Raw genomic sequence first — 27610 nt, 5'->3', positions numbered from 1 at the left:
ATTTATTTAAATGAAAATATCCGAGATTGTAGCTTTAATGTGAAAGTGGTCTTTAAAGTGTCATGGTGTTTACCCTTACATAGGTAAATTTGGTGGTTACTCCAAAGTAATGCAGTAGAAGTGGGGTTTGCATGCAACAAGCGTGAGGTCCATGTAGAGCAAAGGCAAAGACACCTCAACTGGAGAGGTGTGTTTGGGTGAAGGGGAGCAGTTCAGAAAAATGGGAACCGATTGTCTGGCCAGTTGTGTTAGAGTTGGTTTTGCATACCCAGTAGTAGAAGTTTCAGCTCCCTCCTGGCATCTCTCTTGTCTCTCCGGAGTTGCTTCTCGATCTCAGAGTTGATCCGTTTGGACTCCTTGGCCTCTTCGGTCAGGCAGCAAGCCATCGTGGAGTCTACAGTCATTACCGGCCAGGTTCACATGGGGCTGGACCACACACACCAAGTGGAGAATCAAACTTCAGATTGGGAAGAGACAAAATAATAACAGCTGCTGATAAATTAGTTGTCTCCCCTCCAGTATTTGAGTCTGATCATAAGAAAGTCTAGTGCAAAGACCGACACTAATACATGCCTTTTATTATGCTTTGTGAAAAGGTGATCAATACACACATCTGTAAATAAAAAGATTGAATTAATTGGCATTAAGTAGATGTGTGTAGCGGCTTACTGGTGCTTCTACTCAATGGCAATTAGTTTGACCCACTAGCTGCCAACTCGATTTGTGACTTGTGATAACTAGCGATGGAAGCGATTTGTTCGCAGCAAACAAATCTTTTAAGTGATTTGGGAGTTTGGTGGCACTCGGGCAGAAAGAGTCGTTTGTTTGTTCTGTTGCACTGACTGGGACTTGGTGACCACAGCCAGACACAGAGGCATTTAACTGACACAGAATCTCGATTCACAAATGAAAAGAGCAACATGCCCAAACAAGCTCAGGGCGTTTCGAATCACTGATTGGGCAAAGGAAAGTATGTTTGACTCACAAATTGAAAATGATTAATGAGGCCTAAATTAATGTGGGGAAAAGTCCAAGGTCTTAATTCCATAATTCAAGTTGAATGTGAGACTTTGAATTTTGACACTTTGCATTCTTCCGCTTAAATAATTAATTGTGATTGGATTGAATGATTCTTGTTGTCATTTATTTTACAAGTCAGAGCTTAACACACTCCTGACCCTCGCTTAATCGGGAAGTCCTCCATGACTCGCCGTGCATTAAACCAAATGAACGAATTTAAAGAAGGGTTGGGAAAATAGAACGACTCTTTTTACCAAGTGACTGGACCGGATCTTAAAAAACGAGTCGAACCTTTCATCAGTGATAACGCCAACAGCCTTTTCGCAAAAACAAAAACAATATAAAAATGTGCTTTAGTCCCTCAGCCCGACACCCTTGCCTCAAAAAAATTACGCTTTTGGAGACTCGCAATCTCGCACCGACACGGGTCCCAGAGACACCGGGAGACATTTACCCCCCCACCCCCCTGCCGCCACATCTGCCTCACCCTGTGGGGGCTGCCTGGAACCAGCACCCCACGCCAAACTGTCCCGTCTGCTGGCTCAATCGACAGAAACCCCGAAAATTGACATACCCGAACAAAACAAAATGATATAATGCTCTTACATGTGAGTTCACCGTAACGCCGCCCTGTTGATATCTACCGCAAACTCCTGATTAGCTCCCTGCTAGCAGCGTTAGCTCAGCTGGTCGGGGCTGAGGCTGCGGGCTGGACTGATGCGGAGCCCGGTTGGGACGAACTAAACTCCATGGTGTTAACGGTTCCTCCAAACGGCGTCCCTACGGTCAGAAGAGCCGGGCGGCCGACAGCCTAGATAAGCCTCTAACGGAGGTGTCTCGTTGGGCTGGTACTGAGAACGTGCATCCTGGTCGAACTGAAGTTTGCTGGAGAGGAAGGGACTGGGCTAGGGATTCAAGACTGGCGAGCGATTCGTTCATAGCGAACGAATAAATTACTCCGTAGCCAGGAGTCACTCCGACCATAGAGTGTTTAAATTACTTCATTCACACACAAATACAGCTTTTTCGGTGATCCACAGTTTACATTCTTCTAAACCTAAATCAGTATTTTATTATTATTATTATTTTTGCGATAATTCCGCTTCCACCAGAGCCGAACGACTCGTTTATCGTTTACACCAACGCAACCAAACGCACACCGGGTCGGAAAAGTCGAACGAATCTTTTACGCTGAGTCACTCGTCATGAATCGATTCTCCAAAAAGAGGGGAACCTTTCATCGCTAGACTGGAGCAGGTCTTCGCTTGTGGCGGACCCCGCCCCTCACACACCCTGCTGCAGTCGGAAGCTGCATTTAAGACTAAAATGAAAATGTTGTGTTTTCTTCAATGTTCTACGCTCTATGCCTTGGTTGACTGCACAATTTATGTACAAAGCAAGAATGAATATACTTCCTTCCTGGCAATATGCCACGAGGGTTTGCAGCGAGGGAAACGTTATGGGGACGGTGAGCCGACGTCCCGCTCTGTCCCGGACTGTCCCGAGTCCTGACAGATCTGTAAAACACAAAAATCTAGTACAGTGTAGAAGTACAGTTTAAATATTAATATTCTAATCAAATTGAAATAAGGATTATAAATAATAATAATAATAATAATAATAATAATAGCGGCTTTGTATTGGTTTCCTACGCTGCAACTGATCATCGATAGTAATAATCACGATTATTTAAGGCAATATTTTGAACACGATTATCACGAATATTCATCCATTTTGGGGAACAGAATTATGTTATGGCACTTTGTAAATCAACAGAAAGCTGCCTTCACAATAATAATGTATTGTAGCACGCAGCGAGGGGAGATGGAGAATGTCTCGGACGAGTTGTTTCAGTGGTAGAACAAGAACATGTTTATTATACTAACACTCAAACAACTCCTGACGAACTCCAACAGGAAGCACGTCTTAGCCAAAAAGCCCTGTTCCCCCTGGTCCCTCACCTCATCTCCTCCCCCTTCACCCTGAGGCACCTTGGAAAACGAAGTCCACTTTTACCCCGCTACACCTCCCCCACCCAAGAGGTTAGCTGTCCTCAGCAACCCATGAATCAAGTATAAAGTCCCGCAGGGGTTGGGGAAGCTGGCGCTGCCGTTGGGGCTTTCCTCGGGCAACAGAGGTTGGAATGATCGCACGGAGCTGGTCCTCAACTACCGACACCTCCCCGATGGGAGCCAGGGGCCTGTAGGGAGCGAGCCGGTCATGGTGGAGGGCCACCACCCAGTTCCGTTTGACCGTCAGCGGCTGGTCAGGATCGCAAGCTTGGTGGCCAGCGTGCGGTTGAAATGCTTCACCAGCCTGTTGCTTTGGCGGTACAGGGGCATGGTCCTGGTTTTCTTGACTCCCAGCTGCTGACAGACCCTAATGGAGAACGCCGCCACCGTGCAACTCTTCCTGCGCACCGAAGCGGCAGAACTTCTTGTTGACCAGGTGTTTAGCGGTGGTGGGGGTGGTCTGCTCAGGGACTGGGTACACCTCTGGCCACTTAGTGAAGTAATCCATGGCCACAAGGATCTAGCGGTTCCTCCGTTGGGAGATGGGAAAGGGGCACAGGATGTGAACGCCCACCTGCTCCATGGGGGATCCCACCTGATACTGCTGCATTGCGGCATGTGAGCGGTGAGTTGGTCCCTGCTTGGCAGTGCAGAAGTCACATTGGTGAACGAAAAGGTCCACGTCCTGGCGACATCCTGGTCAGTAGAACTGAGACCGGAGTTGTCAGAGGGTCTTGGTGACCCCAAAGTGGCCGCCCCCATTGAGCCGTGGACAAGCTGGAGGATGCTGGGCTGCAGCTGGCAAGGAACTGAGAGCTAGAGGATCTCACAGTGGCCCCCTGGGGCCTGCCAGGGTCAATGGAAGATTCAAGATTCAAGATTCAAGATTCAAGATTTTTATTTGTCACATACATATACATACTTCCATACATATATGCAGTGAAATGTAATGCAACGCACCCGGTGATAGCACACAAGAAGTCCTAGGAAAAAGTACAAAAAATAAAATAAAATAAAAAGTAGAAAATTCCTTTCTAATAGACCGACTAACTGACTCCTAAAACGTAATACAGTAAGTGGAATACTTATAGAATAAGATAAAAAATATATAGAATAAAATACAATAAAAAATAAATTGAAATAAAATGGAATAGGTTGAAGGAATATGGCTATGTATATACAGATATGTGCATTTAAAGTGGCATGTGAATTAAAGTGGCATGTGAATGTGAATAGTGTGAGGTAGTGTTTGGGATAATACAGCACAGTATACAACAGTACGGCGCAGCAATACGGCATCACGAACAACCCTGAACAGTGATACAGTATGCGGTACAGTATGCTACATACAGTACAGTAGGTAGTGGAGCCTAGTGCATGGCTCAGTTAGGACCCCTGGTGAGGTCAGCGTTGACAGTTCTGATGGCTTGAGGGAAGAAACTCCGTCTCAGTCTCTCTGTTCTCGCTGCGTGACTGCGGAGGCGCTTGCCTGACCGCAGCAGCTGAAACAGTCCGTTGTTGGGGTGATGAGGATCCTTCATGATCCTACGGGCTCTGCTACTACACCTCCTGGTGTATAACTCCTGCAAGGGGGGGAGGGTAGTTCCAGTGGTACGTTCAGCTGAACGCACCACCCTCTGCAGGGCCCGCCTGTCCTGGGCAGTACAGTTCCCAAACCAGGCAGTGATGTTGCCTGTCAGGATGCTCTCCACTGCTCCAGAGTAGAAGGACTTGAGGATCCTCACCGAGACCCGGAATTTCCTCAGCTGCCTGAGGTGGTAGAGACGCTGCCTCGCCTTTCTCACCAGAGTGTCTGTGTGAACAGTCCATGTTAAGTCCTCTGTGATGTGGACTCCCAGATATCTGAAGCTGCTCACCCTATCGACAGAAGTCCCATTAATCCACAACGGCGCGTGCGTCCTCGATTGTGATCCACGCCTAAAGTCCACAATCAGCTCCTTGGTTTTGCTGACGTTCAGGTGGAGGCTGTTGTCCTGGCACCAGAGTGACAGGTCAGCCACCTCCTCGCGGTAGGCCTTCTCATCGCAGTCGGTGATCAGGCCCACGACCACGGTGTCGTCAGCAAACTTGATGATGGTGTTGGAGCTGGACCTGGCCACACAGTCATGTGTGTACAGGGAGTACAGTAGGGGGCTGAGGACGCAGCCCTGGGGGGATCCTGTATTCAGGGTGAGGGAGCTTGACATGTACTTCCCCACCTTGACCACCTGGGGGCGGCCTGTGAGGAAGTCCAGGATCCAGGTGCACAGCGGACCATTCAATCCTAGCTCCAACAACTTGACAGCCAGTCTGGTGGGGACGATGGTGTTGAAAGCTGAACTATAATCAATGAACAGCATTCTCACATAGGCCCCCTTCTGGCCATCCAGGTGCGTGAGCGTGGTGTGCAGTACCTGAGAGACCGCGTCATCCGTGGATCTGTTCTGCCGGTACGCGAACTGCAACGGGTCCAAGGTGCGGGGGAGGGAGGCGCAGATGTAATCCTTAATCAGCCTCTCGAAACACTTCATGACCACCGAGGTGAGGGCCACCGGACGGTAGTCGTTCAGGCAGGTTGGAGAGGCGATCTTCGGGACAGGAACGACGGTGGACCTCTTGAAACAGGACGGGACCACTGATTCAGCCAGGGAGATGTTGAATATTGTAGTGAACACCGGAGCTAGCTGGTTAGCACAGGTCTTCAGTACTCGTCCAGATATGCCATCTGGACCCGCAGCTTTCCTGGTGTTCACCCGCATCAAAGCCCTCCTGACCTCGTGCACGGACACTGAGTGTGCGCGCTCGTCCCCAGCGGTGTAGCTCCAATTAGCCGGCGAGGCCATTTGGAATGGTGAGACTCTGTGCATAGAAGGCCTTGGTCTCTGGGTCCAGTGCTGACACCGCCACCCACACTTGTCGTTGGCCTGCCCACTCCCAGGCCTGGACACGGGAGAGGATGAAGTCCTGACTACGGTCCTGGCGGGGAGCTGTTCAGGATCGAGGGTCTCCAGGCTCTTGTCACCCGGTAGGACTTGGCAGCCAAGGTCACTGCCGGGTGGGGGAAAGTCGTTTCCATCTGCTGAGGTGGTCCGGAGGGCCACAACCAATGAAGTCGCCATCCCCCGGTCCTCCACACGCTGGCAGTATCGGCACGCCTTCTCTTTGCAGGGGCGTCGGGACAGGGTGTGGTGGTGAATCTTAAAGTCCTAGTCCTAGCAGGGCCTCGAGCCACCGAGTCAGTTGGCCCTCCGACTACTTAGAGTTGAGGAGCCAGACAAGGGATGCAGGGTCAGTGCGCAAGAGGAACTTTCCATCATAGAAGTAGGGCTGGAAGTGGCGAAACCCTCGAATGACAGCCAACTGCTCGCGGCGGGTCACACAGTAGTTCCTCTCCAGTCAGCTGATAGAGCAGCTGTGGTAGGCGACAACCTGCTCACCGTGGTCACCCTCCTGGGAAAGCACCGCACCAAGACCCACGTTGCTGGCTTCTGTGTCCACAATAAATGGCCATTGGGGGTCTGGGTAGGCCAGCACAGGGACCTCAATGAGTGCTGCCCAGAGTTTGACAATGGCAGGAACACAGTCCTCTTCCCACTGTAACGTCTGGCCTTTCTAGGTAAGTCGGTGCAGCGGGCCTACAATGGTGGTGAAGTCTTTGACTAACCACAGGCAGTAAGAGGCTAGGCCCAGGAAGCTTTTCAGCTCAGCAATGTTTTGCGGGATAGGCCAGTCCTTCACCGCAGCTACCTTTGCAGGGTCTGTGGCCACCCTCTCACTACTGACAATGCGGCACAGGAAAGCGTTTTTTCGCCGGAACAAGTGACACTTCTTGGGGTAGAGGCGCAGGCCAGCCTGCCGGATGTTACAAAAGACGTCCCGCAGGTTGACTATGGCACCCTGGAAATCCTCAGCATGGGCCAGGGGGTCGTCAAGGTAGACCACACAGCGACTGCAAGGGACATCAGCCAAGACTCTCTCCCTGAGGCGCTCCGAAAACACTCCCAGTAGCCCTGGCAATTGGCCCCTCTGGTCAGCCTCCAGACCCGGGACTACCCCCAGGAGGCTACAGTATTTTATCAACCTATAAATACATCAACCCAAACCCCAACCCAAATTTGAACTTTGAACCAAAATAGGACTTTCTTTACATTAATTCAGTATTATTAAGGCAATATACAGTATATATATATATACAGTACACAGTATATATATATATATTACATCCAAACATTGCCATACATTCATACATACATTAGTATGTATGAATGTATGTACATACTTTGAAGATCGATTCTTGCGTCAATGGGGTCGATACCAAAAAAGGGATAATTTTCTCTCTCCAAAATAAGTAATATTGCTTCTTTTTCAAAATACTACGTGTATATTTCCTGACTTGCAGAGACTCAGTGCCCGACACTGTTCGCATGGTGAACGGGAGATCCTTTCCGCACCACTCCCACTTGGAGCGCCGCAAAGTCATGTGTCGTTTCTATGAGCCGTCTGAGAGCTCATTTATTTAAATAGAACATTCCACGATCTATTATTAAATTAAAACAGATCTTAGAACGTATTTGTTAAATAAGATCCAGAAACGTCTCACTTCGGTAATAACATTAACAACCGAGCATCGTGAAACTTTGTATGTTGCGCAGCTGCCAACCTCCTCCCCTCGGAGCAAAAATTTAAAGTAAAAGAAATGCATGAGGAATAGCAAAAAACCTTAATGAAAAGAGCATAAATATTTTTGATTTCATAATATATCATACAAATTAGATTGAAATATGTGTCTGTAAGGGTATTCTGGTAATTCTAAGGTTTAGTATACAGTAATTATGTTGAATAATTTAAGTGATATATGTGCACACATACCAATCAAGGGTCAAAACATTGCTAAATTGAGCTGAAATGTAAAAGCCAGAAGTGGTACAAAATGAAGAGCCACCTGAAGCCGAAAGAGTCAGCTCTTATTGCTGAGCTGAGCCGAATGGTCTGACTCAGTAAAAAGAATTCGGAATTTGGAATTCGGAAATTCCCATCACCCCGGTATCAATATTTGGTATCGGATCAAAATCAAATTTTGTGGTATCGCCCAGATTTGTAACGTCGTGGTAGACTGCAGTACTATCATGTGATCTGTGTACCCAATCTACTTGCGTATACGCGCAAGGTTTCATAAGTCTGTGCTTGATGGCGCCATTTTGGTGAGGTAGTCATTGTTGATCACAAACTCCATCCACAATACTGAACCGATCTGGATGAAACTCCAACGACGCCATGTTGGAACTGCCCCGATTACAAATATTATTCAGATTGTCTGTGGGTTCCTCGGATCCATGACATCCATGGAAGTCTGAAGTCAGGCGCATCTGCACGTTGCCGCCATCTTGACGAGGACCCGGTTGTTGACCAATCACTAGACTGCAATGCTATTATGCGACCCGTGTGAGCTATCATTTGCGCGTGCGTTGCATCAATGACAAAAATACCGTTTTTTTAACGAAATTATTCCACAATAATGGACCGATCTGGATCAAGCTTGGACGACGGCATGTTGGGACTGCCCCGAAAATACATTTTATTAATTTATTCATGCGCATCCATGACATCCATAGGCTACTTACGTCAGTATGACAAAAACAATGGCGCTTGCGCACCTTCAGGGCTTGACCGCCAATAATAGTAATAATAATAATAATAATAATAATAATAATAATAACCTTGTTTTCAGTGCTTGTCGCAAAATTTCGAGAATAACACAATAAGGTTAACAGATAACTTGTTTCCATTGTGGTCCTCTTTATAGTGTTTAAGTGTGTGTGAAAGTGACGGCACTGTTGCCCGCGTCACGGCACCGCTGGTTTTGTATCGTACTCCGTTTCCCCGTCGAGAAGGCTTTCCCCCTCGCCCCCTCGCCCCCGCCCCCGTTTAAACGGCGAGGGAAACGCACATACACGAAACGCACATACACGAAACGCATTTAGCCTTTCAAGTCACAAGGAGGGGAACGAGCCCGCAGGTCTTCCAAAAGTCCACAACAATCAAACTAAAACCCTGTCACAAATACAATAGGATTTATTGATAATAACGGCAGTTGGTTGTGCTAATAAAGGCAACGCAACACACATAGGTTGTGTTTCCTCACATTGAAACTATACCCAGACAGTCATGACGTACCCATTCACTTGTAGTCTTCAACAAAAGCGGAGACAAATCGCAAAAAAAGAAAAGAAGGGTTACATTTGACCCTTAACGCTCTCCGTAGCATCCCAGGTGTACGCGCACAGCATGGCGGGGGCGCGCTTTTTGCGGGGGCGAGCTTTTTGTGAACGCGCGCCCCCTTCGCCGCTCGACGGGGAAACAGAGTTCGACGCGACACCGGCCGCGGGGGCTGCAGCGTGAAGCCGCGCGGCTCTGGTCTTGTGCGCCCCGGTGCACCTGCGTGTCGGCTCTTTTCCATATTTAATATATATTGCAGAGGTAGATGGTGCCGTGTCGTGTACTTACTTATTATTAAAATGCTGTAGTTTGTTTACTTGGAAAAACGAATCACCCCTTGAAACAAAATCCGTCAATAATCTCGTCATCCGTCCCTTGAGATGAATAATTGTCCTCGCTGACGCAACGTTAAATGACGTGGTCCTTGTTTTATCGATTTTCTTTTTAAGTGACGTCTCAGATCTAAAGTCATCGGAGCAACGTAAGGGTCCGAGCGTCCATTTTCCAAGGCCCGGCGCGTTGACAGCGTGTCTTCCCTCCTATTGGCCGGCGCCCGACGCTCGGCGGTGCTCATACGCGTGAAGCTGGAACCCGCTCAGCCTTCCTCGTCGCGGTGACGCTGTCGGCTCGTCGCCGGTCGTCGCTCCGCAGCGCCCCGTCGCCGAGTTGTCAAATAACCGCTTTTTTTTGTCCCGCTATGAACATTCGTGTCTGAAATACACTCACGCCCAGGGACGCGCATTGAAGACGCCTCATTTGAAGGACGCCACTCGAGTTATGTGTTGGTGCGTTCTTTTCCAGTTCCTCTGGCGGGATGAAACGACAGGCTCGAACGTCTGGAAACGCGTAATACGAGTGGACAGTGGAGCAAGTGTCACTAAAAGCCCTCGAAGGCAGAAAATGATCATCGAGTCTGACGCCACCTCGTGTTTTTTTAATGCACGACTCGGGCAATTACATGATGATTATGGAAGGAATTGATCTTTTCCTCTTTGAATGCGTTGGGAGCGGAATGTGTCTCCAAACCCGAAGAGGAGCTAATGTTGAACGAGTGTTTTTTTTTAATATTTGGGTGCATTTAATATCAAGTGCTTTGTTGAATCGGTGAGAACTGTTTTCTTCTTTCTATGCACTCAAGAACAGGATTTGAGCACTGATATGTCATGTTAATACCTTGTTGTTAACTAATTCATGGATGTTAAATGATAAAACATGTTTTAGTAACATGTATTATGAAGCGTGTGTGTCACTCGTTGCTTTCTGGAATGCTTGGAATGAAGAGAAGAATGTTGACGTGACTCATGAGGAGATGGTTCCATCTGGTATTTGGCTGAAACACACCTCCAATTCCTTCGCTGCTGATTTATATCATTAAAAACATTTCCACAGTCATGCCGAACACTAAGAAATGTAACATAAATTTCAACAACAAAAACGCTAACAGACTCATTTAATGAAACAAAGTGACTCTAGGGTATTCAATCGAGCAATCTGCTGTTTTACAGATGATTCCTCAATTGTGCAAGTGGCTACACTTGATATTAGAAAATGTGCATTTATTTTTATTAATGTTTATGACAGCAAAACTGCCATTTAATGTCTATGAAGACATAGCATCTCTATTTACCTGCTGCAGCCGACACATACATTTTTAGATGATCACCTGTCAGAAGTTGCGCAAACATGATATTAGACTAGCGGCTCCAATATTTGAAGCTGAATGTCGTCAGATTAATCATTAATCAGTTTCCCACAGAGGTGAGTGTGAAGGGACAAAGTCTCCTTTCGAGACCCTCCATCCTGGTGGTGATGCTAAAGCACCAGCTTATTATTATTATTATTATTATTATTATTATTATTATTATTATTATTATTATTATTAATAATAATAATAATAATAATAATAATAATAAATGACCTATTATTATTATTGTTGTTATTATTATTATTATTATTATTATTAATAATAATAATAATAACAACAATAATAATAATTATTATTATTATTATTAATAAGTATTCATTCTTATTTTATATTTATAACAATAATAATCATTTACTTTAATATCCAATACAATTACAGTGGTAATTAAATGTATAAATAAAAAATAAGATAATTACATAAAAAGGTAGAAATAAAAAAATAAGGAAAAAATAAAATAATAAAAAATAAAAAGGAAAGAAATACAGAGGAAGAGGAAAGCAAGTCATTTATTTTCAGAGGCTTTTTCAAAGATAGATTTATAGTATTTAAAATCGATAGCTTTTTCTTATTATTTGTTAGATTTAGGGGAGAAGGAGGGCTGAGGATACAATTATAATTCTTCCGAGCACTAAGGAGCTAATTTCCTGTATTTGGTGACGGAACCAGCTTATTTTTACAGTAAAGCTCCACCCCCCACAAACAAACACACCCATAACTTTTCATCTCTCTCTCTGTCCTGCCTCCACTCTCTCCACACTGGAAGTAACGGATTACAACTACTCACATTACTGTTATTAAGTACGTTTTTTTGCGAAAAATGGTATTCTGTATTTTTGGTTGTTTATAAAAAAACAGCTGTCTATAGTTCATGGATCCATTCATATTTTTTCTCATATTAGAGAAATATACAGTATGTTGTGCTTTGTTGAAAGAAGTTCAAATATATATTCTCTTCGTGGATTTTACAACTGATACTGTAATGCGTTGAACACCAACGGCTAATGAGTAACTACTACTCAGAGTACAAGTTACTTTTTAGAATATAATATATCGATTTTGTGCTTCTACTTCGGTATTTTTTTTTTTTACTTTTACAAAAGTAGTTGTACCTGTAGTTGAGCATAATTGCAGTGATAAATCAGTGGTTCTACACAGACGCTCTCCACCACTCCTCCTCTTCTCGCCCATCACGTCTTCCCTCGACCCCCCCCCCCCCCCCCCTCCCAGCTCACCTCGTTGCCACGGCGACGGGGAGCTCAGGTGATCCTACTATGCGAGACCTGCTGGTGAGTTCATCAATGGCTCGGACAAACCGGTTCTACAGGCTGAGACAAAAGATTGACATCCAAAGAGGAGAAGGAGTGACGAATACCTGTTGTGCACCACTTCCCTGCTCGGAAGACAATTTATGAATCGGTTCAACGTGCTACAGCTGATAACAGAAAGAGTACAGTCGAGAAACAGAGTTGTTATTATTATTATTATTATTATTATTATTATTATTATTATTATTATTATTACTGTTGTTGTTGTTGTTGTTGTTGCTGTTGCTGTTGTTGTTGTTGTTGTTGTTGTTGTTGTTGTTGTTGTTGTTGTTGTTTTTAGCAACCACGTTGCCACCAAGACAACAATTCCATATCGTTTGGATTGTCATTGCTCGTATGGACTCATTCATTTAGCTCAGGGGGTTCCACAAACAAATTTCCACGGACCCTAGGAGTTCTGGGAAGGAATTGCAGGGGGCCCGCAACAAAAATAGATATTTTAAGACATTTTATTAGTTTGTTGTTTTACCCCCCCACACACACAAAATACACAGACAATATATAAGATAATATTGTTATTATTATTATTATTATTATTATTATTATTATTATTATTATTATTATTATTATTATTATTATTATTATTATTATTAATAATAATAATAATAATAGTAGTAGTAGTAGTAATAATAATAATAATAATAATAACAATAATAATAATAATAATAATAATAATAATAATAATAATAATAATAATAATAATAATAATAATAATCTTGGGGAGGAGGGTCTTTAGCGGGAGCCTAAAAATATATTTTTTTAAACTGTGGGAACCCCGATTTATCCTAAAGATCTCAAGTCTATTTGTTTTTCTCAGTACCGGTATGGACCCCGGTGCCATGGGGGTACCAGGCCCACCGAGGGATGAGCCGGAGTTGAAACTGCACCCGCACTTCAGTGCAGTGAGCCGGAGGCACATTCCAGACAGTGAGGGTGTTTTCACCAAACCACATAGTGAGCGTGCCCCGCTCCAGACCTGGCAGTATTTCCCGAGGAGCAGGTTATTATCTCGGGATAACGACAAGTGAGCGACACGTGTTAACAAGGATTCCCACGAGAAGCGGAAAAAGAAAATCGCGAGTTGTTGGAGCTTTTCTTTATTTTTTATTCCCCAGGAGATGGGCCGAGAAACACAATTAAACTTTTCCGGTGCGTCTTTCCAGGGATTGTGACGAATCGACGGAAGGTAGGCCCGGCTGAGAAACAGGTCATATAATGCTTTATACACGGGTTTATCTGGCAATCAAAACGACTGACTCCTACATCCAAAACCTTCAAATGAAAAATTGCGAGATTTACGGTTTTCCAGTGGGTGGGTAGGTGTGTTCAAATGAATCACGGTAAATAAAATAAAAAAAAGTAAATATCATTATCGTCTGTCATCATCGACCTGTGAAGGGGTACTCAGAGCTTTTACTAGAGTAAAAGTATAAATACCCGGAGACGAAATGATCTGCTCCCAAATGTTACTTAAAGTGTTAAAAGTACATAACTATCAACATGGTAACATGGTCATATATATATATATATATATATATTGCTACTGTACCTTTTCTGCATGATGAATGATAATGCATGCCCTGATTGCAGTTTACAAAAACATGTAGTATTTTCTTTTGCTATGTCACAGGGTAGGCTCTTTTATGGATATGATTCCTTTTATAATCCATAGCATATACTTTCGAAATATACCAATAAAAATCATTGTATTTTAATAAAGTAATGTGAGTGGTTTTGAAATGTAGTAGAATAAAAAAGTACATCTTCTTGCTTTGAAATATAGCGGAATAAAAAGTCCAACTTCTTTGAAACTGAATATACTTAGTACAGATAAAAATGTAGTAAAGTAGAACAACTTAAGTACTTGTTCAAGGTTACTTTCCAGTGCTGCTCAGGATGGATGGCTACTGTACCTTTCCCTCATGCACGTCCTGATTACAGTTTACACAAAATATGCATGCAACAAAAAAAAAAATCATATTTTGAAAGTAACATGATGGGTTTAGAAATATAGCAGAGTAAAAAAGTATAGACATTTGCTTTGAAATACAGTGGAATAAAAAGGCGAAAGTCTCCACAACTAACTTAAGTATCTTAAGTGACCTTCCGGGTTCCTTTACCAGCGCTGGTCAAGATGGAGGGCTGCTGGAGGTGGTGCCATCGTACCTGTGTGTGCTGCCAGACGGAGGAGGAGAAGGAGTCCATCGCCCTGGACAAGGAGATCAAGAAGATCCTGTACCAGCAGAAGAAGAGGGAGCGGAAGGAAATCAAAGTTCTCCTTCTGGGTCAGTGATGCAAAATAAGACAGGATCTCTGGGTCAAGGGCTGATGTGTCCTCCTTCTAGAACAGGGCATATTATATTAAAATGTCATTATATTAGTGTATTATAAAAGATCTTACACACTGATAAGCTCAGGGTGGCTGTTTTTATATATCAGTGGAGTCATCTGGTTCCTGGATGTTTCCGTCCATGAGAGGACCGTGCGCCAGCTTTTAAGACTTCATTCTATTCTTATTTGGAAATGATGGGGTGAACAACACACAGTGCAGTCTACTCTGGTCTTGTCTATTCTAGTCTAGTCAAATTTAGTCTATTCTAGTCTACTCTATTCTAGTCAAGTCAATTCTATTCTAGTCTTTCATGTATTTTCTAGTGTAGTCTATTTTAGTCTATTTTAGTCTATTCTACTCTACTCTATTCTATTATATTGTGGTCAATTATATTAATATTGGTTCTAGTCTAATCGGTTCTAGTGTAGTTTATTCTAGCCTTCTGTATTCTATTGTAATCTACTCTATTCTAGTCAAGTCAATTTGATTCTATAGTATTTTCTAATCTATTCTATTCTTTTCTGTTGGGGAGTCTTTTCTACTGATCTCGGAGTCGTGTCCGATCTTGATATTCATTGTAACACCATTCCTTAGGCCCACACATGAAAACAAAAGTGCGTTGCCTCACGGCGCTCAGCAACGTTGAAGGCTGGAGGAGTCATTTATCTCTATCGCTTTATCGCTTTATCTTCTCAGGCACCGGGGAGAGCGGGAAAACCACCTTCATCCGCCAGATGAGGATCATCCACGGCAGAGGCTTCTCGGAGGACGACAGGAAGGCCTTTGCCAAATGCATCTTCCAGAACATATTCACCGCCATCAAGGCCATGACAGGAGCCATGGCGGCCCTGAGGATCCCCTACTCCAACCCCGAGAACGAGGTTGCCCCCCCACCCCCCACCCCCCATTTTCTCTAATTATAATATACTACTACTACTAATATAAAATATAATATATACTATATTTTTTATGATTATTATTATGATGTTATGATGTTATGGTATTTATATATTATTATTATTATTATTATTATTCATAATAAATTATATTATTATTATATTACATTATTATAATGAAAAAAGAGAAAAGTATTTACTTTTAGTTTCCACACTTAAGATTTTTTCTTTTTTAATCAAAAAATGACAATTATTTTGTTTTGGAAAGCACACATTCAAGTACAAATGAATGTCCAGCCCAAATCCTGGTAGAATCCAAAGTGAATTTCAATTTTTTTTAAGAAGAACTTAGTGGTGACACATACCACCACACTTCCCATGATATAACAGACAACACCCCCTGCTGTCCTCAGATGTACGCCAAGTGGATTCAGGACGTGGAACCGGTCCGGGTGACCCAGCTGGAGCGGGGCTACGTGGACGCCATACGCCACCTCTGGACGGACACGGGTATCCGGGTCTGCTATGGCCGCCGCAGCGAGTACCAGCTCCTGGACTCCACCGAATAGTGAGTTGATGGTCTTTATTAGCCATTTTTTATCAAAGTAAAAAAAGTGACAAGATCTCAAGACAAGTGCGATTTTTGAGAAGATCCCTTTGATTTTTCTTTTTTAGTTGATTACAAATTTCTAGGTGAAATTTTGAAAAGTAAGTTAAAGAAAAAGTTGTTCAGCGTTTGTTTGCATCATTGTCCACTAGAGGGCGATAGTTCATCACACATTCAACAGACTGAACTCCTTTTTTAGACGCCACCAGTTGATAGTCGAACCTTCTCGAATACAGACAAACCTTTTGTTATTGTCACTTTAATTCATAGATTTACTCGTACATCTCTCGTTTTGTATGTATTTATTGAATTACTCTGGCCATGATACTACAGAGTTGATAATTTGTTAGTGGCCAAAAAGCACAGCCTCTGCGTGGTCAATCAACCTGTCCCCATTTTCCCACAATCTATATATGTTTTCTATGTACTATCTAAGGCGTCTCCATCATCATCGCCGTGGCGATAAGACACAGTCGGTCAACATCCAGTTAATGACAGTGTTGTATCAACACCGGCCATAAAGCGCTGGTCTGAACACACGATGTGGATCTACTCCACTCCCATCTCACTCGCTGTTTTCATTGACGACTAATTTTAATGACTAATCCATCTCATCACCGGCGCTCAGTTTGTTTTGCACAACCCAGGGTGAATACGGACTGATTTTGGAAAACAGGCCGACGCCTTATCATTTATGACATGAAAAACATGTCAAGATAAAAATTCTACATAACTTGTCTCGATTTATTCTCTCTCTCTCTCTCTTGCATGTTTTCCCTTTCATAGCTACATGACCAATCTGGACCGCATCGCCGCTCCAGATTACATTCCCACTGCGCAAGACGTGCTGCGGGTCCGATTCCCCACGACAGGCATCCACGACTATGCCTTCAAAATCAAGACCATCACTCTCAGGTAGACACACACCTGAGAGTAGATTCACCATGGCACCGAAACTGACACGTCAAGGGTATTTTTGATGATTGTTGATATGTACTGTAATCAATGTCATCAAATAGGAATAATAATATTAATAATTAATCATAATAAGTCTTTCCATCAGTGGTTCATTTTTGTATTTTTGGTGCCTAGGTACGCCCTTCCAGTGTGATTTTTTTATGTCTTCTTATAAAAACCTGACGTCCCTCCCTCTGTGGACAGCGACGACTAAAACTTATCTCTCCGGCTTGAAACTGAGATATCAGAGATTCAAAACGGAAAAACCAAACACTGTCACTAATAAAATGATAGCACTAGGATCGCACCTTTTTCAAAGGCTATTTATAGATTCCAATATGCACCTGTAAGTATAAAACCGTATTCTTTGGCTGTTTGTTGTTCTCTTTCATTGAGGGCTCTTTTTTTAGGCTCCGCAGTTTCTCGCGGTGGATTGTAGAAATCGGCGTGTAGTGTTTGTGCTGTTATGGCCAGTGATCATCGACCTTTATCGGCCGCAGGATCGTGGACGTGGGCGGTCAGAAGTCAGAGCGGCGGAAGTGGATCCACTGCTTCGAGAACGTTACCTCCCTCATCTTCCTGGCGTCGCTTAGCGAGTACGACCAGGTCCTGGAGGAGAGAGAGACAGACGTGAGTGTTTGTGTGTGTGTGTGTGTGTGTGGGGGGGGGGGTGTTACATTGTGTGGGGCTACTGCCTATTGGTCAGTCGCTTAGTGTGTGTTTGTCGGTCAATTGGTTACATAAGCTGGGGCGACACTGCGTGATTTTCCATGCCGATTTGGCAACGATTTGAGATTGGGTGGAGTCGTGGTAGTCCTGTCTAACGAGTGTATGTCAGCGCTGCAAGTTCGCTGCACAAACAACCACAGTAGCGAGCTGTACGCCATCCACGTTTGTCTAAATATTGTGAGATATTCTTCCTCTCGTGAGGAAAGACATTCTTGCGTGAGTACCACAAAACTGCATCCGTCTGTTCTGCATCTTCACATTAGTGCTCCTCAAAGACAGCAGTTGTTGTGGGTGTGTGCAGAAGAGACTGAAAATCTTTAAATGTCAGTCGTTACACGTGCGCTGCTCAATCATCGTTCAAGATTAGAAATATTACGTAATGTGGCCTTATGCTTTAGCTCTCTGTCTGTCTGTATGTAGGTTATTCTACCTGTCCGCTGACAGTCTGTCCATCTGTCCTTCTACCAGTACAAAGCAACCTGCCTGCATATCTACATAACACAGACTATTCCATCTCCAAATCTCCCAATTTGCCAGTGTGACCACCTGCCTGATTTTCCATCTCCTTGCCAGCCTGTGTCTTCCTATCGTTCTTTCAATCTTCTCTCTCTCTCTCTCTCTCTCTCCCTCTCCCCCTCTCTCTCTCTCTCTCGCTCTCTGTGCGTGTTGATCTGAGCCCAGAGGCGTTCACGCCCAGGGTTTTTCACTCTGAACCCAGCCCTCCGCTGTCAAACTGCTCTCACCACGGGCATTTCACCGCTCCGCCAACAGGTCTCACTGTTGGGCAGGAAAAATGTATGCATGTAGCTACCCCCTCCCCACCTCTCTCTCCCTCCTGTCTTATCTTGTGTTAAACCGCCTCTCCCCTCTCTCTCTCTCTCTCTCTCTCTCTCTCTAGCGCCTGCTAAGCCGTTTATCTCGCAGCCATTTTTCAGTCTGCCAACACATTTATTAACCTCTGTGGTGTTCAATGCACCACACACCCCATAAACTAGCCCTGCCTAACTCCACTCACGCACGCACACACGCATGCACACACACAGACTGTATTAAAGTGTTGTATTCATCCCATTCACCCTTTCCTTCTCACCCCTCTCTCTCAACGCTGCTTCCATCATTCACTTTGTCCTTCCATGCAGGGCTTAGGCAAAAAAAACAATTGTCTGGGTTTGCCCCTCACTTTCTCTCCTCCTCCTCTCCTAATCCATCCCACCACCACCACCACACATGAAATATGTCACTTCTGCTCTCCTTTCAAACACAAAGACAAACCAGAAAAACCTCCTCTGAGATCGCCTTCAAGGAGTGTTTTTAAACGCAGCCTCCAGCTCCAAAGACAGATTTGTCTTTCTCTGTCTCTCTCCTTTTTCATTTTCTCTATTTCATTACATTACATCATTGAGCAGACACTTTTGCACGAAGCAGGGGCGTTCCTAGGATTCAAAGACATCAGGGGCTTAGCCCAAGAGGATCCTCGGGGGTTGGGCAAGGGAGTGACTGAGAGAGTGTCCCCGTTAGGCATGGTGCTTTTTTTGTTTGTTCATTCAATAGGGAAAAGGAGTAAAATAAAATTATTCTTAAGTAAAGACACAATGTTTTTGTATGAAAAATATAAATGTGGTGGACAAAGGGGCGTAGTCAAGCACCGGCTGCGGACCACAGAAAGACTCCGGGGCACCTTTTACTCGGCCCCCTGCCCCTCCCGGGTCTCTGCTGAGACGCCACTTGTGGGAGTCTCTGCCCACAGGTAAGGGTTTAGGGAGGTAGATGGAGTCTTTCTGGCCGTGGTGCGCCGACATGGCGAGAGTTTTATTGTTCATTTCAATATGCGGCACGCAGGCCACAATTATATATATCACTGAGGATTATATTAATAATTGTGGATAATAATGATCCTCTTGGGCGCAGGAGGAATGGTGTTCCGCTGCTAGGCTGCTTACGAGCCCATGCACTTATCCCCTCTGTAAGACAGACATTAAGAAAACTCTCTGCCTCGAGTCGGACCAATCAGCTGAACACAAGTGGACAGAAATGGAAAAAACTTCAATATGTATGTGACAAATAATCTCTTGAACTTGAACCTGAAGACCAGCTGATTCCTAAAACTTGGAACGAGCTTGCTGTCACATACCACACAATCCAGCGTGCGAGTAATGTTGTATTGACCATGTTTGTCTCTACATACGCATGTGAGCAGTCTTTCTCGCGTCTGAGAAACATTAAGAGCAACCTACGCTCACGTTTAACTGATGGAAGCCTCAACGCAGCATGAAGCTTAACCTCACTAGGTATGAACCAGACTACAAGGCCATCAGCAAAACCATGCAGCACCAGAAGTCGCATTAATGGTAAAAAGTATTTCATTTATTATTGGTTAGCTACAGTATAACAACAATATTATTAAGAAGAATAAAGATAAACTTTTTAAAGTACTCAGAGATGTGTTATACATTAAAGATGTATGCCTAACTCAAACAATGCACGCATTGAGTTGCATTCAATTTTATTAAATATTATATGGCTCACAAGGAAATACATTTAGAAATATTTGGCGCTTATGGCTCTCCCAGGCAAAAAGGTTCCCAACCCCTGGTAAACAGTATGACAGTTAAATATTCTCTAGGAATAAGTAGCACTAGAACTGATATAGATAGATTTTTTTAAATATATTTCTCTTCCATTTTTTTCCATTGTTTTTCTATTTTTCACAATTTTCCTTCCTTTTTGTTAAAATTTTCTCTGTGTCTCGATTAGGGATGGGAATCACAAGATAACTCCTAACCCGAACACTCTCATGATTACATTTCACACGATAATGATGGAATCACAATTCAGCGATGCACAGTATATTGCAAGTAAATCCTTGATGATTCATCACAATATCTGTGTAGTTATCTACTGTATGTAGCTATGATAAATACAGTAGATTTAATAAAAGGAATCATCACATACTATATTTATTCAGCTTTTAAGTGTTGTCTGTTTGACTGAAATTTATCAGAGCTAATACAAAATAAACCAAAGTGCCGAGCGTGTTTAGGGTAATTCTAATTCGGCTTTTTCCAAAAGGGCTGCTTCTTAACACCAATTTGGACAAGCTCAACTTATTTTTTAATTGTATCATTTCGCATTTTGATTTTACCTACTTTGTCATAGCTTTCATAGCGCTCAGTCCAGGCTTATAATTCCATTTGAATATTGTATTTTCTTAGTAACTTTCACTGATTTTACCTTGTCAGTCCACCAAAATCTGTCTCTTAACAAATTTGAGGCAAGAAATAAGTAATATAGTCGCTGAATCTTCACTCATACTGTATAAGATCTACAAGGCCTAATTTAAAAAGGTAGTTCCATCTTTCGTTGCCGTGCTCCATGTTTATGGGAGACAAGGACATTGCACCACGACGCACTGGGACTTTTAAACGCGTGGATTTTTAGTTTCATGTAAATGTTGGAAAATAAAATAAAATGAAATAAATAAATACATCTACAATAAAAACACACTATTTTTATTGGTTTTGTTTGGAGAAAAAAAGCAAAAAACTGCGGCACACCGCAGCCTACAGTCTATCCACTGCATACTTTTTTTTTTTTTTTTAAAGAAACAAACAGCGCAATGATTTTTTAAATTCCTACATTTCCATCGCCTGCAGTTTCCTCATGGACAGTTGGTTTTAATTCCTCTTCCTTTTAAAAGATTTGATTTGAGTTATTCAGATGGGGGTTGTTCTAATTCTAATGTGTCTTAATGCTACGTAATACCAAGACACAAAGCTGAACAGCTCATTTCGCCACATGTTTTCTGAAGCAGACAGCTCACAAAAAACTGACTGAGTTGACTTATTTCACAGTTTGTGTGTTAGTAGGCCCATCAGAGACCATATCAAATATCAAATATTCCAAAAGAAAATGAAAAGACAGAGTGTTTGCAAACTGTGTCTCTGGGCGTTCCTCGCTTAGGTGTTTTGTCAGTTCCCTGTCCAAGTGGTCTACCCGGGTTGACCCGGGTTTTCTTAAATTCGATGCAACCCGCTAAAAAGAAACGATTTACACCTTTCCATTGCCAGGAGAAATGCAGTTTTTTTTCCGGTGTGTCACGTTTGACCTTACGAAAACACCAGAAAAGGGGCATGTAATGGTTCCAGTGTGATTGGGAACAAAACAGTAGAGGGGACAGAAACTTTAAAAAACCACAACATAAAACTGTAAAACTTGGGAAAAAAGGTATTTTGAGCCGTTCAAAAGAATCTGATCATTCATGAACGACCCAACACTACAGTAGAAGCAACATGGAGCACCGGCAACCATGCCATGCTGGAGCGTGGTGGTTCTCCGTAGTGCTCCTCACGCTGCAACATTTCATCATCCCACATGCTGAAAAAAGTCAACAACTTCTGATTTTGGATTCTAAATGGGATATGAAATGATGGATTAATACACGGATATTCCTGTATATTTATGCGCCAGTGTCCAGAACTTCAACGTGCGTCGCATCGTGCAGGTAAAGGGGCCAAAATTAGCGGGTTGACCCAGGTGTCCTGTTCACATCAGAGCCGATTGGAGGTGGAGTCGATTAAAACCTGAGTCTATTGCCGGATCATTTGACCTGGGACTGAGACCTGGGTTTTTCCTTTCCCACTGGTGACAAATGCAGATTGTTAGCGGGCGTTACCGGGTTTTTGGTGCAGTGGGAAAGGGGTATCAGTTAATCTGGTCTCGGTCAAAATCATTAAGATTCATTGGCTTCCATGTTTTGGATATATTCTTTCTGTCTCCCTCTTTTCTCTCTGTCTGCCTTTCTCTGTATCACCCCCTCAGTGTCTCTCAATGCCACTTAATACGTTTTGTTGGCGTCACAGTTTCTCATCCGACATTCTCTCTCGCTCTCCCAGAACCGCATGCTGGAGAGCCTGGCGCTGTTCTACACCACCATCCACTCTCCCTGGTTCCACAACACATCCATCATCCTCTTCCTTAACAAGACCGACATCCTGGCCGACAAGATTCAGACGTCCGACCTGCAGAAGTACTTCCCTGGCTTCACAGGTCAGACCGTGAAGCAGAAGTGTCCCACTCCCCCATGATGCTTTGCTCTGACAGAAAAGCATCATAGGAAGACAATTCATTCGTTGTCTTTACTGTTTGTGTAGTTATGACTATTTGCTCTGCTATTTGTTTATGTGCGTGTGCGTGTGTGTGTGTGTGTGTGTGTGTGTGTGTGTGTGTGTGATCTGTAAGTCAACGGCAGTACAATCAATGAGGACAAATTATGTGTATTTATCACCACACAACAACAACAAACAACGTTTGATTCCTCATTTCTAAATGTTTCTTTCTTAGTTTTATTTTGCGTGCTTGGTTGCATTCAAGCAGTATCGTGAAAACTGAACCAAGCAATCAGTTTGTATATTATTATCATTATCTCTTAGCTGATTTTCCATGGGCATGGTGCTAACTTCACGGCCCAATGGCACCCGATGGAAATAACGCAGCAAAAGTAATAAGTCATTTGTAAAGTAATTTCAGTCCCAGTGCTTTTCCTGGGTCTAATGCATCATTTAATCCACCCTGAACACACAAACGTAGTCAAATGCACCTATTTTTGCAATGTAATTTGTGGGATGGAGACACTCTGTCCATTAGAGACCACATTAAACCTACAATAGTGGTGGTATATTGTGGTCAAGCAGTGACTCCCAAAGCTCAAATACTCGATAGATAGGTACTTTGACAATTTTACCTTAATTATACTTTTTAGGTTCCTGTAAGTACCAGCCACTACAGCAGTTACTAATGTTATTGTCACAAGCAAGGCATTATTTTTGTGATAGTAAGTAAATTGTGTAAAATCTGTCCCTGTGTGCTATTGTTGCGCAGGAACTAGATAGTTGTACTTCCTGTGTCACAATATCACACAATGACAGATTATCTGAATTCAAATCTGACAATGAATAATTTATCTTCCCCTCCATTCCCACACTCATGGCTCATCCCCTAAAACCTCCAGGCAAGAGGCAAGACGCAGAGGACGCCAAGCTCTACATCCAGAAGATGTACGAGCAGCAGACGCACAGCCGCGACAAGCGGGAGGAGAGCAAGACACTGTACCCCCACTTCACCTGCGCCACCGACACCAACAACATCCGCAAGGTGTTCAGCGACGTTAAGGATACGGTGCTGCTCAAGTCGCTCAGGGACTACGGGGTCATCTGAGCAGGGGAGGGGGGACAATCCGACAGATTAAGGTATGGTAAGATGGATGGACGGATGGAAAAGATTGAGGGAGGAAGGAGGGAATTCTTTCCCGCTGCCTGGTGATCTGCTGCAGTTCTGGATGATCCCCAATCGGTGTTTCACACAGCGTTCTTCTCAAACCATGCACAGGCGGGACTCTTCTCCTCTTTTCCCTTCTCTTCTCTTCCCTTCTTTTCTCTTCTCTCCTCTTCACTCTACTTCTTCACCTGCAGCAATTGCTTCCTTCTTCAAAGATGTCGTACCAAAATAAGCGTACGAGTTCCTCCTCCTGTTTGTAACGGCTGACAGCGGTGGTTTCGACAAAGGATCTAATGTCGGGACAAGTTTCCGAGCAGCCAAGCGGCGCCGCGTTTCCCCTCTTTCCAAACCCGCTGGAGGCATTGGATACCATGAACAACTTGCAGAGATGCAATTACGGGAAAAAAATACTTTATGGAGTGAAGGAGGAACACGTTTTGCCCTCGGATGGACTCACTCAGTGGCGCTTGCATGCAAGTAAAATATGTTTGCACAAGCAACCTTTATTGCATTTGAAAAAAAAAATGTTTAGAGCCAGCAACTGAAATGAATGAAGTTGCAGAGCTGCCTGTGTGCCAAAAGCTCTGTATTGATAGTAACTGATAGAAACCATCGTCTTTATTCAACAAGAAAATCACAGTTGTGACCATCTCTATGATGCCTCTTGTATTTTGAGGGTGTGGAAAACGAATTCAGTGGAAGATTTTTTTTTCTTTTACAATCTATCCCCTGTGGAATGTTCCACAAAGTCCACTGCATCAGAGTAGAGAACAGAACAATTTAATATTTTTTAGAGGATTGTGGAAACAACTGAGTGTCATAGAAAAACATTAAATAGCTCAGAAATGCCAAAACATGCTGGAGGTGGTCTCCATAGGTCTAGGGAGATGCAACACATGTTTTAATATGGCTCCACCTTTTAATACTTTAAAGAGATATAACACATCATATACCCGTTTGGTCTCATCATACGGGTCTTTGATTGTGATGCCATAATTAAGCTCAAGAGCTTGGAAGTAAAATGTTATCATTGGAGACACCAAATAGGCACTTGGTTCCACATAAATTCCGTGGGGAAATGAAAGGGCTTTTCACATCATCTACAAGTCTTATCGCAGGTATTGTCAACTTTTCAGTTTTTCAAACATACTTTTATATGTTTGTCTCTTGGATATTACTTGGTGCACCGATTTCCATTGTCAAGTCAAAGCAGTCATTTCGCAGTCACAAGCTTCGTAACAAGTCATACTGTAACTTTTTTTCAGCACAGATCTATTAATTTCTCACATCAAAGCTGGAGATAAGAAGAGTGCCAGAGTTATACAGCAACTTTTGCTCACTGATCAATTGTTGATTTGGGTTTTTCACCTGGAAAGTCTTACATCATTATTTACTTCTGTTCATCAGTCGTTGGTGATTGCTGTAGTTGCTTCCTCTCTTTCTGTTCTAGCCAATCAATCAATATGATGGTGCACTATACTTTAGGAGTTGTAGATTGCGGTGAAACTGTTCAGACTGTTTACAACTTTTGGGCGAGTGTTGCTTAGCAACACAAATTATCCAGGTGTTTGGACGGCTTTTTCGCAAAATCAACCATATGGCGGGAAGATGTTTTGAAAGCCTCCCAACGCAGACTGCTGGAGGGACACATATGTGGAAATCCAATTTATTTTCCTCCTAGAAAAGTTACCTTGGAACCCGGAGTCCAGATTTTCGTGGACAAGAGACGGCAGAGTGATAGACAGAGGGAAACTGTGTTTATCACTCTGCTGGCTATCCCTCTGCTGGCTCCCTCTAACTCTTTTTATTCACTATATCTCAGCCGGTGCACTCCATCTTACTTTTAAATGTCATTGTAGAAGAATTATCTTGCAAAGAGGAGAGTTAACAGTCACTGCCATCTCCATTTAAGACATTGAGACACAATAATGATGATAATAATTATAATAACACCAATATTAATAATACGAATAATAATGATAATACACGGACTGGGATAATAAACAGGGACATTTCATATCCAGAGATGGCTGAGTCACGCTGCATGTGTCACAGGCTGTTTCTGTCCATTATAGACATCATCTGTGAACATTTAATATTAATATCCCTTTGTTCTCCTTCATTCTGAGAGCCAGATCCTTCAGAGGTCTTATCCACCCCTCGAAAAATAATTGATATACATGAGTTAAAAAAATATAAAAATAAAAAGGCTAATTCAGTTTGGCAGTATTGTAGTGTTATCAACAATTTAAACAAATCAAAGGAATACAATTTGTCTGTGAGGAAGTGGCTCCACTCCTCCACTGCGGCTGAGGTGAGGATGAAGCGATGGACCCAGCGAGGGCTCGGGGTTCAAGGTGAGGAACCTTGAAATCTGAAGTGCCGGTATAAATCCAGCTGATGAGTGTCCTATTTTTATCAACATGTGAAGAGGAGAAATTGAATAATGCTGATCCTCAGAATAAGTGCCCACTGTCCATGAACTATCCACGCACCATTGGACGATGAGGACATGTTGAGTGGGAAATTACATGCAAGTTAATTTATTGAAATTGTCCCTGATTGGGAGCTAACATTAGCTTTCCCTCTGTCTGTTGTGTGGTTTGGCTGACAGTCGGCTGCTGTCGCCACTTTGTTGTTCTCAAACCCAAACTTTGCATTCTTATGTAAAGGTTTTTCTACTGTAGGTCTGGAGTATGAATGTCAAATGTACTGTGTATTTTTCCAGACCTTAATACAATTAATGAGGCCTGGACTTTTGCAGATGTTTTCTTTTTTTACTTTGTACTTTGTACTTTTTCTATATTGTTATGTAGGCCTAACTGCATGTAAAATGTGACTTTTATGTTTGATATTTATCTCTGTGGCATTGGGAGAACTCTCAATTGGTGACAGTGAAGTATTTTGTTTAGACCCTGGTGGAGGAAGTGAGCATATAAACATTTTTTTTCTTGTCAAAATTAAAAACAAACTTTTGCACTCTCTCTGGACTGCCTCTGTTTGTCTGCACACATTTGGACTGGAGAGCGTTTGATTGGCTGACTGTGTGTCTGGTCACTCAAACAAATGGCTTCTCGTAGCATTCCATGGCATGTTTCCTTGCCATCTACCTTCAATGAGACAGAGGATTTTTCATTCAAATTAACCGCCACCGTGTCGTGTCTCTGCCAAAGGTTTTTCGTGTGAATTTCCATGTAAGCGCAGGTGATGGCTGAGTTCAGATAACAAATGGAAAAACAACACATTTTATTTATAAACCCTTACAATCCCCACAATGGGGAAATGAACAGTTTCTCTGCATTGACCCATCCTAGCATCTTAGGCATCTCGGAGCAGTGTCCTGCTCAAGGACACATCAGCAAGCAACCAGGAGGAGCCTGGGATCAAACCAGCAACCATCTACTTACGAGACAATCAGCTCTACCTCCTGATAATAGCACAGGGTTATTACCAGCGAGATGCTGGTTGAAGCCCCTGCCTGTAGGATTTCAACTGCGGAGATGTAGACTCAAGTCACTGTGACTTGGACTCGAGTCAC

The 27610-nt window shown here is 43.3% G+C and overlaps 2 protein-coding genes across 2 annotated transcripts in view; one reads left to right on the top strand and one right to left on the bottom strand.

Annotated features, from left to right (window-relative positions):
- The window catches only part of LOC307239242 (guanine nucleotide-binding protein subunit alpha-11-like), a 45746-nt gene extending 44087 nt beyond the window's left edge, over window positions 1–1659 (bottom strand). Inside the window, exons 1-2 of the mRNA XM_080012577.1 lie at window positions 1627–1659; window positions 269–426 (exon numbers count right to left, since the gene is read on the bottom strand). Coding sequence (XP_079868703.1) covers window positions 269–404 — 136 coding nt within the window. The 5' untranslated portion in view covers window positions 405–426; window positions 1627–1659. The remainder of the gene's footprint in view (window positions 1–268; window positions 427–1626) is intronic.
- Window positions 1660–14412: 12753 nt separating this feature from the next.
- Window positions 14413–24012, top strand: LOC307239713 (guanine nucleotide-binding protein subunit alpha-14-like; the record flags this gene model as incomplete). The annotated part of the gene is made up of 7 exons (XM_080013240.1): window positions 14413–14563; window positions 15307–15491; window positions 15920–16074; window positions 16900–17028; window positions 17571–17700; window positions 22692–22845; window positions 23807–24012. 7 exons carry the CDS (start codon window positions 14413–14415, stop codon window positions 24010–24012), a joined length of 1110 nt encoding a protein of 369 aa, XP_079869366.1.
- Between the last annotated feature and the right edge of the window lie 3598 nt (window positions 24013–27610).

Source organism: Zeus faber (genome assembly GCF_960531495.2).
Source record: "Zeus faber genome assembly, chromosome: 1".
Lineage (NCBI taxonomy): Eukaryota > Metazoa > Chordata > Actinopteri > Zeiformes > Zeidae > Zeus > Zeus faber.
This window is presented reverse-complemented; position numbering and strand designations above follow the sequence as displayed.